The following is an 18,569-nucleotide window of genomic DNA, read 5'->3' as shown; positions in this document are numbered from 1 at the left end:
AAAAGAAAAAAAAAGAAAAAAGCTAAAAAAGAAAGTTAAACAGACTACACAGGTACCTTGTTCACTGGAACTTCCACTATCTTGGCATGACTGGATGGTCTTGAGAAGTCCAAATTCTTCATGAAAGAATCTTGTCATAGAAGCCCAAAAGGTACCACCAGAAACACTCTGTGATAAGGTGTGTGAGATTTCTGGGATCCAAACTTCTAACCAAACTTTGAGATTGTACTGGACTGGATCTGAGGTTGGGTGTCCATTAGACATCAAGAACAGCTTTAAAACTTTCCTGTGATCAGTTACTGATGTGCAGTTACCACTGTTGCATTAAACGCTAAGCTTTATTTGGCACAACAGCATCAAAACTGCAGAGCATATTTAACACCAGGTTATATCAGCCTAAAATGAGACTGGAGAAACATACCTCTATTTTTACTTGGCAGAGACATGTTGATCGGGCAGACATTCTCCAGCATAACTCTAGAATTTCCCTGAGCTAATAAAAGGAGGCTCTCCACAATGCTGACCTGGATTTCCAGTTCCAGTTTCAGAGTGCACATCCAGAACAAAAAAAGCACCCAGGAAAAAGTAAATTTCATTTTCAAGAAGAATTTGGTTACTGTTCAGGTTCTCAGACCAATATCTGCAACTAGCTAGAACTGGCAGAGAGGCAAACACAAACATAGCTCACTTCATCAGGTTTCAGGTTCCCATAGCAGTCACTAACTCAGTAAGAAAGTTAAAGTAAGACTTCCTGATGCCAGATGCTTATTTTATATTGCGGAGCAGATTGACTTGTGCTCCCGTAGAGAAGAGGCTCACACTTTATGCTGTCTTTAATGGCAAAGATATTTATAAAGCATCTTCAAAGGAAAATCTATGTACAACCAGCAGAATTATTCACTTCAACATTGGTTGGGAATGTGTAGTATTTTGAAACTTACCTGTGGGCAAGAGTAAGAGTGGAATACATGCTGCCTTTTTACCAGGGCAGCATATGGTATTTTAAATACCTGCACAGCAGAATCCTTCATTCAGGAAAAGACATACTGCACAGATCAGTTAAATAATCGAGAGAAGCCAAAAAAACGTGCAGCTGAATATGTTCTGATAACCAGATTCTTTGTGTTCATAGGTTCATTGCAAGTGTTCCTCATTTTACTCCTGCTCAGTTCGTTAATATTTACACTGTACACAGAGCTGAGATAATAGAATGGGAACTTCTGTACTATTTTTCAGTGAAGTATATTAGGAGTGTCAGTGAGAGTTAGAGGTCTGTATTGACATGTGTAGTGTGACAAATCCATAAACTGAACAGCTATCCCTGATAGCAAGAGGGATATCAGAAGTCATATTTCACTACTAAGCAGACTTGCATCTGAAATTCACTACACCTTATGAAAGCTTTTTCTTTAAATGACAGATTTCACGGTTTGCTAGGACTTTTAGGAAAGACAAAGCAACTAGAATTTCATCAGCCAGACATTGCTAGCCTAAGGCATTTTGTAAGTAGCTTTTTCTTCCTTAGAAAATCCATAAAAGATTACTTTTGAAAAAAAAAAAAAATGGTTTAGTCTCATTAGGTCCTGTTCTGAGTTTTGGGCCTTGTAGACTGGCAAGCTAGTTCTGGTCCTGCAGAGATAAAAGGAATCATCCTTCTGAATTTCAGAGAGGAAATGCATATACATCTACAATATACACAAAGCAAAAGCTGTCCTTGAAGGAGGCAGTTCTCACATTTCTCAATGGTACATAAGCTCTTATCTGAGAGAGGTTATTATCAGTATGGTTCTATCAGAATGGTTCCTGAAGGAAGGAAAACAGCAGAAGGAACAGAAAGAAGCCTGGGTAGTAGCTTTAAGCTTTTATATCCCTACACTTGATGAGTACGTACAAAATTAGAGGCTAATTTCTAAATGTTAACTCTGATCTACACTAATCCAGCCTCTAGAAAAAAAAACTGCTCCTTTTTATTAGCCTAATATTGTTCTGCTGCTGAAACAAATCTATAACCCATGTTATCTCAACTGCCCATAAGACACCAGAAGCTCTGACTATTCCGCTGCTGAACTGTATTTATGGAGTAAAGCAAAGTCTGTAACGCTGCCAAAACTTCAGTGAAGCAAATCCTTAAATGCCATACACCATATGGTAATACAGCCAATAGCTGTAGATAAGATGAGCTACAATTTTTAATAAAAAATTCTAGCAATACCACATGATTTGATAACCCTTGAATACTTGACATACACTACCAATACCTCTTCCAGGACACATTGATGAGTATATGCAAGGTCTCTAGACTTATGGTCAGCATATAGAGGAATGTGATAGCTGCAGAACACAACTGCCTCTGTGCTAGAGTGGATGGCTAGAGTAGTCAACTTTCATTAGAAGATGAAGTACAGAGAGAGGCAATCTTACCCAGTAATGCCACAAATAGCCAAGTTTACTTCCTCTTCCTCAACGTACAAAAGGAGTTGACCTCCATAATATTGCCAGACAGGTCCCAGCAAGATCAAGGTGCAGCTGGTCACTATAACCAATCAACTCTCACAGTAGAGAACAAAGCAAACAGACTTAAGTCCCTCTAATTTGATGTCTAGTCTCTTATAGTTGATAAACATTAAGTTAGCCTGCAGTCATGCAAAATACATCTCCAGAAACCACTTCTTGAGGCAGACTGTACTTAAGGGAATAACAGCATCATAGGGATGGTTATCTTGCTATTGAAATAAAATCTTAATTTTGGGGAAGAGATTAAAACATCAGTCTAGTATCTCCTTATCTCCTGCACTTGGTTTACAATCTGCATCTTCTCAGTCTTCAATATCAAACTTAAAAGTATTTAACTTTAAATGAATACAGAAACATCCCTGAAGAACAATTCTCCACAAGATCAGATCTAACATCACACATACCTTTAACAGTGATGCACAATATTCCCTCATTCTGAAACTAGTACCAAAATTTACTGCATCATACCTATTTACAGCTTGCACCAGAAGTCTTAGCACAAATGTTACTTTCACACATGCTAGATGTTTCTTTGCTGGAACTTGGGCGTAGAACTATACCAGATCACTCAACAGAGCCTCCTCAACTCCAGCAGAACAGGTTTCTCTTCCTGAATTAGGTACCGTTTAGAACTGCTCAACCAGAACTTGTTCATCCTCACATACTTGAGTAGGACAGACTCATCAGTTACTTGTCAGAAACCTGCCATTCCACTGCAAACTAAGATAATATGCTGGTAGTCTAAAGGTCATAATACTAATAAATGACCAGGGCTTAAAATAGGAACTGTCACAAGCACACAAGCATAAGGCTATTTTTCTAAAAAGAGTTGCACTTACATTTACTTCTGGGACACCTAAAGGGAAAGTCTTGACTGTTCACTCCCCCCTAGTTAGGTTTGGAGTGCAAAATATTAAGCAAATATTAGCATTTTCTCATAAAACTTATCTTACAGCAATATCTTCTTCACTGACATACTCAAACCAGGAGCATGGCTAACACTATCACTGCCCAGCATCATCCTGTTGTGTTTTTTTTTGTTTGTTTGTTTGTTTTTTCCCATTTGTCAGATTCTGCAGCTTATGCATTTACCATATTTACTGGAGGTAGAAAAGACAATTCAACACAGAAAGTTCAGGAATGTTAAGGAATTACAGAAAGTAACCAGAATATACAGTGAATGCATTTGTCCCTCAAAAGTTTCTTCACTGAATACAATTCCCAACTTGTAATTCCACGTTTGACCAGTTTTTGAAACCAGGCAAGAAAAAAGTACTTGGACCTCTCTTGGCATTATCTACAGTTACTGTTGTACTTAACTGTCTATCACGTCTTCTTCCAATCAACACCTGTACCTAACACAAAGTCATCCAGTTGATTTATGAGCACCTCGTGCAATGCACGTTTGCGCTTTATAATCTCTACAGCCCAACTTTGTTGATTTAAATCCATACAAAAGAAAACACCTGACAGCCTTAAGACTCTAGGAACATACCTAGACTACTGTCCGTCTTCTCTTTCAGAAAATTATAATAAGCCTAGCAGTCACTTAAACTGCACATTCCAACAAGGAAGCTGGTATCAAAACTTTCCACATTAGGGCCTCCTACCATTAAAGCATGAACTGAATGCTCAGCTGAAAACACTATGGAAAATTCTTCACCTTCACAGCAAGATATGGCAGTCATATGTTCAATCTGAGGTGTGGGAAGAAAGGACTGGAAATTGTCAATGAGATTTTTTCTTGATAGGAAGATTTATGAAGAGATTATTATTCCGCTTAATTAGCTACTGTTAACCTGGTGCTTTATATCTTATTACATCTAAGTACTACCACAAAGGGTACCGAAGGTTTAGGATGGAATTAAGACACATTTCATTTAATGAAAAATATTTAATTTCAGTAATTTTTCTGAGCAGAGGAAGTTATTAATTTGCTACAGCAGCTTAGGGACAGTATCATTAACTGTTGTTGTTTTAGTTGAGGTTTTGAATGGCATGATAATATCTGCTTAATAGTTTAACAAATTAAAAAAAAACTTACAATGTCACTGCCGGAGAGTGATGATACAGAAGACGCAGATGAGCCAGAGGATAACTGTTGTGTATTAGCTAGCGACAAAGCCAAGCGTTGGTTGTAAGATGGTTCAGAGTCTCTGTTCTGTTGCTGTTCTCCATTGCACGGAGCTATCTGGTCTCTTATTTTCAACCTATTATCTGTTGACAGAAAACATAAGCATCAATCAAAACCACAGAATACAATATATGAACCCTGAAGTCTAAACTTCCATTTAACAAGCCAACAAACTGAAGAACAGCCTCAGAAAATGTCTTGGATTAGAAAGTTACAAATCCCTTTTATTTTTTCCTTACATACCTGAAATAGCAATTAATTTCTAGGCATGGGTATTTTGAATTGCACCAAATGCAAGAAAAAATGATTTAGTTGGTTTCAAAGATTTCTGCTATACCTACCAAGTTCAGGTGATAAATTAATTTTGCTCCCCCACTTCTTTTTAATCCAGGCCCTGTAGTCAATCACTTCTTGGGTCACTTTGATGATTCTACCTAATGTGCTAAAAAAATTTTTAAATTAAGTATTAAAGACTGTTGGTTACATACTTGCAAGCATTTCAAAAAGCAATAAAATTACATTAAATCAGTTTAAGATATTCCTAACCAAAGAATTTTTGAAGTTTTGTTTTCTTAGATCACCATTTGGGCCTCTGAAGAATCACACTTTTAAACTAGAATATTACTCATCTTCCACCCTACTAACATGCAAGCACTGAAACAGGTAAGATTTTTACTCTTTCTAAATGGAAAGCATCTTAATTACCAAGAATATACATGCAGATAATAGTGTATTTGATAAAAGCAATTTACATGTTCTTGCATTTCTCCAAACAAGAAGTATTTTATCACTGAATCTCAATTGGATGTTTTTGGATACACTGAAGACACTGATAACCCAGCCCCCTCAAACGATCATCACACTGAATAGAAAGACTCTCAATAGTCCTTCTGTACAGATTTACAAGACATCTTCAAAGATCCACACAATTATAAAGGAAGTACCATGGATCGTGAGGTAGTGGAAACAAGACACTGGCTCCAAAACCCAAATAAGTTAGAATTTAAGGAAATTCTCAAAGGTACCTTGTTCGGAGAAAAAGCTGACCTGGTCCTATTACCCTCTTAACTTGTGACCAGTTGTCAACAAGTACAGAGCAGTATTTTACAGTATATTTTCTCAACTTTCAGTTACGTGAACTGTACATCAGGAGGATCTGTGTCTTGATTTAAGGATTTAACTTCCAAGCTTTCCTTCCAATGGTGGCTGGCAGCTGAAATAATTTATGAACTCCATGATCAAGATCCATGAAGGACTGACTAGCGTACAAAAGGAAGCTGTGAAAAGTTACCGTCTTGGAGAGGTAAAAGTTATTTTAATTCTAAAAATCTTCAACAGTTGTAATAAAGCTTATTCTTCATTTCGCATCATAAAGGTACACTGTACCTTTATTGGAATTTTCATTTGAGGTGTGTAATGGGGGGGGGCATGCATAGTCTAAATGCATTTACACTCATTTACACTACCTTTATTAGGTCATTTTAGAGTAACTCTTTAAAAAGGAAGAGTAGTTCTCCTTCTGGATTAGGGATTATAAATTCATTGCAAGACCAAATACTACCTGTTCCACATTTAGACTTCCAACTTTGAAGACATCAGTACTGAAACAGGCAGCCCTGCCCTTAAAGCAAACATTGGACCAAATGATATTATCTATGTTATAACTCCAATAGGTGAAGGCAATCCTTAGGGACCGAATGAGTATCACCTACCGTTCTCCTATGTAACGCAGATAAATGAAACGATGCATGCTGGAAAACCATCTTGAATTTTACATGCAGAGTTAAATGCTTTGACATGATTGCCACCATTGGGAATTATTTGGAAACTACAGCTCATTAGTTAAGTAGAGCACGTTAAAAAATGAACACAACAAAACAGTAGTATTTTGTCAGTGTACAATCCCACAACATAATAGCATTTTAAATACTTAAAGCAATTCTGGTTTCTTAGTCTCAAAAAGTACGTTAAACCAGAGGAGTAATTTTGAAGAACTGAAGACCAGGACAACCCATACTACGAAGAATCAGCTGTGGCCCTGAAGCTGCAGTTCCCCAGACAAACTCAAACATACAAATGCTGGGTAGCTCTTTAGCACTGGGACAAAGGAGGAAATCTCACGCTGTTTCATCTGAGCATGCCTTCAAGCAGACTTCAGCTTTTTCTAAGCTTTTACTCCAGGATGTCCCATACATTTCACAGCTATTACCAGCAGTGGTCTTCAAAACAGAAAAATGATAATGGACCTAATAACACACTTATGGAAAAGGAGTTTGTCACGCCTGAAACATCTTGGAGTACATTCCACCTAGTAGTTTAGTAGTCATGCTTTCATATACTAGAAAGTGAGTAACAGAAGATGGCATTTTTATTTATTTATTTATTTTAATCTGTGGAAGACTGCTATATGAAAAATGCCTGGTATCACAGGTGTAAAAGGTGAAACTAGGGCTACGCCAAGAACTGTGGCAGAGCCTGGGAATTTCTTTTCTCACTAGCTCCTTTTGCAGAGGACAGAGCTTGAAGCCCCAAACTCTAATTTTTTGGAAGCAAGTCAGAAAAATAGTAAATTTACTTATGTATCAAGAATTTGAAGGCTGATCCATACTACATTACTTGCACACTAAAACTAAGTTTTATGACACATCAGACACTAAAAGCTGATTAAGTCTACACTGCCATATACTTAATGCAGCAGCAAAAAATGAAAAAGCAGGTGTGATCAGAACAGATACTTTTCCCTTTCATTACATGTAGGACTCAAGCACATGTATATAAGTGTTTAAAAACTGTGCTTTTATCTGATTTCAACACTGCAAATGCTTAGGAACAAAGAGTAGCTATTGACCTACCCAGCCTCTAGTACAGAGTATATTCCACACTCCTTTTTGCCTGAGGCCAGAGTGAGACATTCCCACAACTATACAAAGATGTTTGTTTAGAAAAGGGGGAAAAACGCCAAGTTAGCTTGTTGGACAGCTCTCCCATGAAAGATGCCCCCTTACACTTTTTCCCTGATTATCATCAAATAGTAAAAACAATGACAAGCTATTTGCATACCCAGTTTATTTTAAAAGAGCCTAGAATCTCCACTTTTCCACACCACACAGCTTTGTCACGCTAATGCTGATTCAACTGTAAGCCCTGAGTTCACAAGGACACTTTCTAGCTGTCACTAAGGCACAACCATGATGCAAATCAATCTTAAGATCTCTCTTTAAAGGCTCAAGTTGCTGATGCAAGTCTCAATGAGATCCTGTATCTAATGCTCCAGCCAAGCTCTACATGAACAAGTCCCTCAGCAAGAAAAAAACATTGCCTGTGAAAGATGAGTCAAAATAATTTTTCAGTAGGCCTTAACTTAGGAAACATCTCCCTGATACTAGAAGAGTAACAATCTAAAGCAGACTAATAAGCATCTGAGAAAGACCTGCTTGAGCAGAAGGATAAGAAAAAGCTAAAACATTTAGCCAGACAAATACTCTGCATAGGAAAAGCTGATATTGCTGATACCTCAAGAGACAGCATGCATTCTAGGGATGGCCACCACCCAGCATTCATGACATGAAGCAGAGAAAGAACTGTTTCAGATAGAAAATGTTCAGATAAAACTATCAGCAGATCTAGTAGATAAATTTAACATTTCCTTTGACAGTACCAGGAGCTATCTTGGCCAACCAGGAGCAAACCTAACACACAGGCCTGCCAGCAGTTAGTGGACCAAGAACACACCAAACAGCTTTCAAGCACAAAGCTAGAAAAAACACTTTATTCATGGCACAAGACTATTGTTGTTAAGATTGTCACCTACAAAAGACAATTCCAGACACAGAGCAGCAAAACCTTGCCAAGGCTTCCTGCAACTCTGTCCCATTGGCTTAATAGTCCCTTTCCCTCATCCACCACTCATACAGAATCACAGAATTTCTAGGTTGGAAGAGACCTCAAGATCATCGAGTCCAACCTCTAACCTAACACTAAGAGTCCCCACTAAACCATATCCCTAAGCTCTACATCTAAACGTCTTTTGAAGACTTCCAGGGATGGTGACTCCACCACCTCCCTGGGCAGCCTGTTCCAATGTCTAACAACCCGTTCAGTAAAGAAGTTCTTCCTAAGATCCAACCTAAAACTCCCCTGGCGCAACTTAAGCCCATTCCCCCTCGTCCTATCACCAGGCACCATACGGCTCCAGTATGAAAGAACTGGTTAGGAACCTAGAATCCTAGAAACCGAAGAAAGGTTTCACAAGTCTTAGTTATTATACTGAAAGGCCACATCACAGCAGAACCTGACTTCCACTTAAAGTTCTATTAGAATTAAAGCCCTATTAAAGTTAAATTTGGCCAGGGACATCAAAGGCCACAATAAAGGCTTCTATAGGTACATCAGCAATACAAGGAAGATGAGGGAAATTGTGGGCCCTCTCCAGAAGGAAAGAGGAGACCTTGTTACCTAGGATATGTAGAAGGCTGAGGTACTCAATGATTTGTTTGCCTCAGTCTTCACCAGCAAAAGCTCTAGCTCTAGCTGGGGCTTCAGGCCCCAGAAGGCAAAGTTAGGGACTGGGAGGATGAAGGACCACCCTGTGTAGGAAGAGACCAGGTTCAAAACCACCTAAGGAACCTAAAGGTGCACAAGTCCATGGGACCTCATGAGATACATTCATGGGTCCAGAGGGAACTGGCAGATGAAGTTGCTAAGCCACTATCCATCACAGGTGAGAAGTTGTGGCAATCTGGTGAAGAATCTACTGACTCAAAAAGGAGAAACACAGCCCTCGTTTTTTAAAAAAAGGAAACAAAGAAGACCCTGGGAAATATAGGCCAGTCAGTCTTACATCTGTGCGCAGCAAGATCATGTAGCAGATCCTCCTGGAAACTATGCTAAGGTGCACAGAAAATAAGGAGGTGATTGGTGACAGCCAACATGGCTTCTCTAAGGGCAGATTGTGCTTGTCTGATTTGGTGGACTTCTATGACGAGGTGATAGCATTAGTGGATAGGGGAAGAGCAGCTGACATCTACCTGGACTTGCATTTAACACTGTCCCACATGATATCTTCATCTCTAAATTGAAGAGACATGGGTTTGGTAGATGGATCACTCAGTGGGTAAGGAATTGGCTGAATGGTCACACCCAAAGTCACAGTTAACAGCTCAATGTCCATGTAGAGATCAGTAATGAGTGGTGTTCCTCAGGGGTCAGTATTGAGAGCTGCACTGTTTAACATCTTTGTCAGCAACACAGACAGTTGGATCCTCATCATGTTTGACAGTGACACCAAATTGTGTGGTGTGGTTGACATGCTGGAGGAAAGGAATGCCATCCAGAGGGACCTTAACAAGTTTGAGGTGGACCCGCGCAAACCTCATGAGGTTCAACAAGGTCAAGCACAAGGTTCTGTTCTTGAGCCAGGTGAACACCAAGCAAAAATAAAGGATGGAAAGAAAATGGATTAAGAGCAGCCCCAAGGAGAAGGACCTGGGGGGTACTGGTTGACAACAAGCTCAACAAGAGCTAGTAATGTGGCTTCTAACCCAGAAAGCCAATTGCATCCTGAGCTATGTCAATAGAAACACAGCCAGCAAGCTGAGGGAAGTGATTTTGCTGTGCTCTCATGAAACTCAACTTTGACTATTGCATTCAGCTCCGTGGCCCCCAGCAAAAGAAGGACATGGACCTATTAGAAAAAGTCCAAAGCAGGGCCACAAAGATGATCAGTGGGATGGAGCACCCCTCCTATGAAGAGGGGCTGAGGGAGTTGGAGTTGTTCGGCCTGGAGAAGAGAAGGCTGTGGGGAGACCTTGCAGCAGCCTGCTAGGACCTAAAGGGGGCCTACAAGAAAACTGGGGAAGGACTCTTAAGACAAAGAATATTGGTTTTAAACTAGAAAAGGGTAGATTTAAATTAGGTATTAGGTTAAACTAGATATTAGGAAAAAATTTTTCCCATAAGGGTTGTGAGGCCTTGGCACAGGCTGCCCAGAGAAGCTGTGGATGCCCCATCCCTGGAGGTGTTCAAGGCCAGGCTGGATGGGGCTTTGGGCAACCTGCTCTGGTGGGAGGTGTCCCTGCCCATGGCAGGGGTGTGGAACTGGGTGATCTTTAAGGCCCCTTCCAACCCAAACCATTCAGTGATTCCTCATTTCACGTGACATCTGCTCCCAAATATGGAGGCATATGGCTATGCTGCTGTTTAGAGATGCAGTCTGAGCACACATTTATACCTCAACCATATGACAAGCTAGTATGTAAGCCAGTATCTGATCTACAGACACGTTATTACTGCAAGGATGAATTCATGTCACATCCAGATATTTATTTCCAGCATAATTTATGGCTATCAAACAGAATATCACTCTTCCATCTTATCCCAAATTCCTCCTGCTTCTCTTGCTTCTGATCTGCCCATCAAGTAGCCACAATGCAAACTGGATCAGCTTCTTGAGATGATAGAAATGCTGATGTATTTGCTTTCATTCAGACCAGGGTTCATCTGACTTACAGTGATCCTGCAGTCAGAAGGTATCTAACTCGAGGCAAAAGTCAGGAATATGTAGATTGAGAAGGAAGAAATTGAGTTCATAACAGGATATAGTCCATGTGTGTGTGTGTCTGTGTTATACCTTGTCTAGCCTATTTCCTACTAGGAAAACCTCTCCTTACAAGATTATGGGAATCAGATTGGTCTAAAAATGTTCTGTCTAAAAATCTTCTGATCCACTGACCTCTCCCTGAGGCATTCTAGTAAAATAATGTGTGAGGATGATTAGGGACAAAAAGACGTTAAGGTAATTCCTGTGGCTTTGAATCACTACCTTCAGGACTCAGCTGATTAGTGTTTCCATTCAGTGTAGAACCAAAACACAATGAGAAGGTCAGACAAATGATAGCTTTCATCTCCCAGGACACTTCAAATATTGTATTTGGAAGCATGAGTAGGACAACAGAGAGTAATTTGAATTCACTGTTCTGAGGGTTATGTTAGTATAGAACAGACAAGAATAAGACCTATGCTGAAGGATGTAAAGTCTGACTTTTTTTTTTCTTTTTTGAAATAGAGAATAATAGAAGCAGCAGTTGACTAAAAAGCCCTAAATTACCTTAGGCCTGTGCTCCTTTGAGTTGGACTGACCCTGAAAAAGGGCAGTAATGATCACTATGAAACATTTGAAAGCTACTGAGATGACCATCTCCAAAACAGGACTGCATACACGAGATGTACATAGAAGTTTTCCCTGGAAAGAGTTGATATGAATTGAAACCCACCAGGCAGTCCAAGAACAGTTCTTCACGATTAAGGGAAAGATAGCCCCAATTATGACAGCACTGAAAAAGTCAGCCTTTGCATTTAGTATCCTGCAAGTTCCTACCCTTTCAAGTGTTCATTTAGTATTTATTGATTCTTTTAGTAAAATGTCACATAGCTATCACTTCTCTTAAAGAAATTCCCCTGCTTAGTTTAACCTGCCACTAACAAGCCTAGAAAAAGGAGAAAATAGATCATAATAAAGGGCTCCTGCAGGGCTAGGGCTTTAGGTCAGGCCACTGGAAAAAGTCTTTATACCAAGCCTGGACAACTCTGCCTAACAGGTAGAAGAAGGATCTGAAAAACACCTGGGTTGCCCAGACACATTCAGTTTAACTAAAAACTGAAACTGAACATGGAGTGCTGTTGAGTTTCTACAGCAAGCTTGGTACTGAACAGCACATCATCCACCTACAGGTCCCGGTGCTAGGGAAACTACTTGAAACCAGGACTTCATTGAGAGCGTCTCCTCTTATGGCACCATTCCTTCTGATAAAATAGCAAGTCATGCATGTGACAAGCTCTGAGACAGGTATCACAAGCACAGACAGCCCAAACTAGCAGAAAAACAGGTCAGATGTACAGCACCTGCTGAAACACAGCTGCTGAGACTTCTCAAGTCTGAAACTGTGACAGAATTCAAACATTTCTCTAAATACAGGAAGTATACATGTTGATGACATCTGAGACTTGCATTAAATGCACTTACAAACATACTTTCTGATATCTAATATAAATACAGGCACCGCATAAGAGAACGACCACATCCTTTGAAGAACCATAGAGAAGTTAATGAAGACTAGGGCCCAAGACAAGCAAAACTTCAGATATCCCTAGGTTGTTCTACCTATACTTACATAACTATTTGTACAGAAGGTTAGGATTAAATATCACATGGTAGAGCAGATACATGAATGAAAAGGCATGTCAAACATGTTCTATTTGTTTTCTTTCTCCCTCTCCTTCATCAAAAAAAAAAAAACACAAAGTTAGCAAAGGTGAAAGCTTGAGAGCTGAGAACACAATAAGCTGTACAGTGTTTCTAAGACATGAAACTGTGCTAAAAATGGCATATCTAGAAGTATTCTTTTAATGGCAGTTCTAACGTTATGGCCAAACTGAATTGATTCTAACAGCTTACTACATGTCAAGCCTTTTAGAACAATTTATGGGAGCACGTATTAAAGAATAAGATAAGTTTCTAGTCTTGCCTAGTTTTATATATAAAACTTGGTTCACACCCATTTCTCCGCCATAGGACAAACAGAGAAATCATACCAAACGTTAAAACCAGCAGCCCTTCCTTTGAAATATTTTAGGCAGAGTGTTTGTAGAAAGACCAATTATCCTTTGGGTCCCCTTCACACCAGGAGAACCGCACGCTAGAATCATCCTGTTTTGTCATGCTGTCTTTATTTCAGGGCTGCACATGAAGGTATTTAACTCATAGCACTGGGCCAGCCTAAATTTCTGGGCAGACGTCAATACAGCTGCAGTTAAATATTAAATAGCAATATACCTTTTATTGATTAGACCCAAACAATTCCTAAATAATTACACAAACAAACAATATTCAAAAAGTGAACTAATTACCTCTCAGAATCTCTATTTGGATATGATCTTGCAAGTGGTGATACTGCATGGCTAAGAACAATGTAGGCATAATCAAAAACTTGTTTCACTTGCATGGCACCGTAAGAGCTTCTGCCAACGTCGTTTCCTGAAATAATGTAACAGTGATCAGATCATTTTAATAAATATCAGTAACCGAAAGTTATTAGCACTTAGAGCTCAGAAGCCTTAACAATACAACTTAACTCTATTTAAACTGGTCATCCCCTTCTATTCATGTCAGGAACAACTAAGTTGTGCCAATCTCAATAAGGGAAACTAGCCTTAAGAATGATGCTCAACATCATGCATTCAATACAGCATTTGTAAAATGTACCAGAGCCTGAAAGACAGAAAAGGTAACTATAAAAAAAGCTTTAAGCTGATCTCTAACAGGGAACATACCAAGGTCAAAGCATGTCTCACTTACCAGTAGAGTGTTTGCAGACCAAATTCAGCTTAGAATTCCACTTGTGCAACCACCTTATCTTCATACGGCCAGGTATATTTATACCAACCCTACTTAAGCTTTCCAAAGCTACAGCTGAATAAAATACAGATTGCTCATCTCCACAGGATAAACCAGTTTCTCAAAATCTTTATCATCCAGGATTTCCAGAATTTTGTACAGTATTGTTTTTGATCAAGTTAGTGGTACTTTTTGACTGCCCCTCTTTAAACAGGGGTGACTTTTATAGCAGAATTCCTTCCAAACCTCCACCACTACTTGAGAAGAACTGCAGAAGTTATGATGATGCTAAAGCTGCTTTATCAGTGACATTGCACAAGCATCAGTTTTCTGTTTGATGCCTAGAAAGATCTTACCAGTACTAGCAAGAAATCATGTGGGATTTTTTTTTGTAGATATATTTGGCACCAGACACCAAAGCTTCACTGTCACCACTCAATTTAAGGAACACTTAAAAACAACTTCCTCCAAATTGCATGTGCAAAACACAGATTAGATCTTGAGTGGGTAGAAAGCTGCTTACAGTAAAAGGTTCCCTCCTTCAGAATGATACTTGAAATGCTGTGAGAACACTGGAAATGGATGAACCGCTAAAAGTAGTTATTTTAAGCTTGCAAATCAAATCAGGGTCCACAAACAAGTTATAATGAAAAATCCTCTTTTAAAATTGATAGGTAAAGGATTGAGTCTATCCTTTGGAGGCTGAATTTGACATTAGAGGAACCCTTCGCTCACTGAAATATTTTGTCCAGCAAGCCATTATAGATAAATATGCCAACATCTGCCACCCAGGGTGAAAAGCAGCCTTGGCTTTACTACTTGACAACACATATTAGCCCTTCAAGATTCTCCAACAATGACGCCACTTAAATCGGAAAGGGTAATCAATGAAAATAGATGTGGAATATAAAAGCATTTGGGGAAGACAGAGTTTCTTCGATAACATATATTGTTAAGTAGAAGTTGATCAAGAAGAGACTTCATGTTTACTGAAGTAACTGAGTATCTCACTCTGAATGTCCTGTCACAGTATCCAGCAGCTGCTAGACTCAAAATTAGAGAAGTCTCTTTAAATGGCATATTTACAACTGGACTCTATCCTAAAGTAGAAACAGAAGCCAATGTAGGCCTTGGAAAGTGAATCTCTGAAAAACTACGCTGTAGTTCAGTGTTTCACTGCAAAGTAGGCATCAGAGACTTCCCAAAGGATTTTGTCTAAAGACAGCTAAATAGAGACAAGGGAAGTTCAGTGGTCAAGAAACCAAAATATGAACGTGTTAATACAACTAGAAAAAACAGATGAATTCAGTACAAGTTTTCCAGGGAAAGAACTGTCCTGCAACAATACCACCTTCCACTTCCACACACAAAAGGTGCATACAAAATAGAACTAAGTTGAAAAGCAATAAACAGAAACAATATTTACAAGTGGCTAAACACACGCAATTGCACCTACCACTCAATTTACATAACAGGAATTGAGAATGTACTGTCAAATTGCATTAGTGTAGTCTAACATAGTGCTAAGGCAACTACATTTGATGTGCATCATTAAAGGAGCTACACTAAAATGAAGACACTACTGCTACTTATTATTGCTTCTGCTCTTATGCCAGCAAAAGAAATCAGAAACCATTCCTCATCCACTTACAGCAAACTCAGGCAGTTTAGTTTAAACCACCAAACTGTGTATGAATCTTGATTGAAGCAGATGTGAGTAAAGGCAGGATAGCTCATGCCAAAGCATGCACAGGTTCTTGGATTGCCTCATTCTCCGCCTGTAATTAGTTCATTAAGAAGTCTGAATAAGAAGTTTTATTCAGTTATAGTCCATAGGACTTCTGACTTGCACTGCAGCTGAAAAGCAGATATGGAAGCCAAAGCTACGCAAGCTACTATGAACAGTACCAGTCAAGCCTGCATAGAAGGTGACCCTACTCAATCCAGAGAGTAACATATTAGAGAAGCCGGAAGATCATGCATGTAGCAGTTCTGAACTCTAAAAAATAAAATAAAAGAAGAAGATTCTTTAGGGAATAGGTTTTCTTTGTGAGATTGTTCTCATTAACACATCACCTTTACATACCTAGGCAGCCTTTCAACACAATCTAGACCGAACAATTAAAGCACATACTCAAATGCTTTCACTCTTAAAAAGCCAGCCTTCAACTCTGATATAAACATCAGAGGATATCAATGGTGTATAATTCCACATATAACTCAATCCTTATTTTTTTTTGTGTGAAGCACGGCTTCATCCCTGAAGGAGCAGGTCTGAGACTTCCATCAGTAGCTATCAGTATTATCACTATCAAGTAGCCTTCCATTACCTGAAACAGTTTTAAGGACATAGTCTGGAAAATCAAAGGTAAGACCATGAGCTAGGACTGAAGCAAATTTGTTTGTGTTAAGCTCTTGCCTACTGTACACCTTTTTGCAACATTCATGAAGAGGTTGTTTCAGCTGCTAGCCTCAAGGTATTTGCATTTATTTTTTTTTTAATAAATGTATGCACTTTATACACACACGCACATATTCACAGGTTCTAATGACAAATAACAGATACTGAAAAGCTGTGATTAATGTCTTTGGACACTCACTAAGGCTAGAAAAGAATCCCAACTGTTGTTGCTATCCCAAAGCCAGTTACTTCCTGCGTTTGTGGCCTATCAAAATGCAGAAGCAAGCAACATGAAGCATAATCAGTCCTGTAAACAGTCCCTTCAAGAAAACCATATAAAAATTAACCTTTAGAACTTTGCTATAGGCACTAGTAAAGTAACCAGCCTTCTCTTGAAGAGAACAGCAGAGAGGAAGCTCATAGTCAGACAATGACAGCTACACTTGTTGCTGCCAATCTGAACCAAGATCAAAATCACTTCTGTCATGAGCATCAAAAATGGGACTGAAGAACCTTGACGTTCCCTTCAGATAAAATCACAAACTAATAAGCTTCTCTAATAACTTGCTGAATAAATTCAAAGATTGTTTTAAAACCACAGATGAAAGATTTGAGCTACAACCAGAGTCCTGTATTCCAGGACAGGATATGGGTGGATCAATTACATACATACGAGCCTCTTCTAGGATGATAGCACCTACTCTGCTCCAACATGTGCCCATGAGCAGACTTCCTGAGTGCCTGACTCTGCAATTCTCCTAAAAGGATGCTTTTACTTTTAACACAAAGGATGACTGTTTCCAGAAACTGTAACAGTAGCAGTTAAAAGATGTTTACACAAACTCCTTTCCTTGGAGAAGAGGGAGATATTTTCATCTCATTGCCCTGCCCTAAGACACTCCTAACTCGAGATGAAGAGCCTTGAGGTATTTAAGAAGATCAGATAGAAACTATCGCTAAATTGCATCACAGGATAGATAATTCTGGCATCTCAAATCCAAGTTTCAACAGACTTCCCACTTCAAGCGTTGACTCTCAATGTCTTTCTTGGTGTCTCTTTGATCTCAAATCAAAGAAATTATAATCCTCTAGCGCCCAATAAAGTCTTGAGGCTCTCAAAGAAAACTCTGTAGCACCCAGGAGAATCTTTTCTGAGTTAAACCCACTACAACCAGAACTGATGTCTGTTCCTTCTAGATTTAGAACAGGATTTCCTAAGCAGGAAGAACCAAACTATGACATCTTTTATCTGTTAGCCAGACATCAGTTTACGCTAAATGAAAAACAATTCCGCAGACTTAAATGAATTAATCTCATTGAACTTTATCCCGTCGCTCCCTACAGCTATGCTACCTTTCACCACCCTACTGCACAACTTATGCCTACACCCATAAGAGGGCCTTTTAAACTGTTTAGATAATCTAAATAAATTGAAAGGGTTTTTTGCATCCCTGTATTTTGTCTGACTTCTGGATTAAGAAGTCACCTTGCAAGGTCTTCTTGTAGAGCTTAACCAGAACTTTACAGAAAGCTACAATCAAGCTGCAAAAGGACTCCCCAAAAAGATTAAGAACTAGTGCATGAAGCGTATAAACAGATTTTGGGGAAAACTCCACAGCAGCTTATGTTAACCTAGATTAAGGAACAGCTATGTCCTCCCTTTCTCAAGATATTTGTTCCTTTCTCCTTTTCAGTGGCAACAACAAACATCACAGAGTTAGCCACTGAGCAGATCTGAGCACAAACTAACCAAGCAAAGGTGATGACCTGTCAGCTGAGCAAGGACCTGAACCCTTGGGAAAGGGTTTTGTACTGAAACAAGCAGTTACAAGACTAAAATAAAATCTAGATGTTATCTACATTACCTTACACTCAATAGGTACTTTGAGACACTCTAAGAATAGGTAAATACACCTAAATCAAAAGGGGCTGTATTCATGAGATCCGATTCGAAGTGCCACCCCTACACATTCTGTAAAGCTTTCCTCCTAGTTCCATCAGGCAAGTTCTGCAGCTCTATGGTAGCTACCAAAAAATATCTGACCACTGTGTCCCAAAGGGAACATTTATTTCAAGTCATCCACTTCAATCTGCCTTGCCAAAACACTTTCTCCTAGAAAAGCAACATT

The 18,569-nt window shown here is 39.2% G+C and overlaps 1 protein-coding gene across 4 annotated transcripts in view; it reads right to left on the bottom strand.

Moving 5' to 3' along the window:
- Nucleotides 1–18,569, bottom strand: part of TENT4A (terminal nucleotidyltransferase 4A) — a 59,839-nt gene that overhangs the window by 19,241 nt on the left and 22,029 nt on the right. For all 4 annotated transcript variants that reach the window (XM_072034950.1, XM_072034949.1, XM_072034951.1 and 1 more), the window contains exons 8-10: nt 13,553–13,679; nt 4,990–5,090; nt 4,559–4,731 (exon numbers count right to left, since the gene is read on the bottom strand). In XM_072034950.1, coding sequence (XP_071891051.1) covers nt 4,559–4,731; nt 4,990–5,090; nt 13,553–13,679 — 401 coding nt within the window. The remainder of the gene's footprint in view (nt 1–4,558; nt 4,732–4,989; nt 5,091–13,552; nt 13,680–18,569) is intronic.

The sequence above is a fragment of the Anas platyrhynchos genome, chromosome 2 (assembly GCF_047663525.1).
Source record: "Anas platyrhynchos isolate ZD024472 breed Pekin duck chromosome 2, IASCAAS_PekinDuck_T2T, whole genome shotgun sequence".
NCBI lineage: Eukaryota > Metazoa > Chordata > Aves > Anseriformes > Anatidae > Anas > Anas platyrhynchos.
Note: the sequence above shows the minus strand (reverse complement) of the source record. Positions and strands in the feature narration are given on the sequence as shown.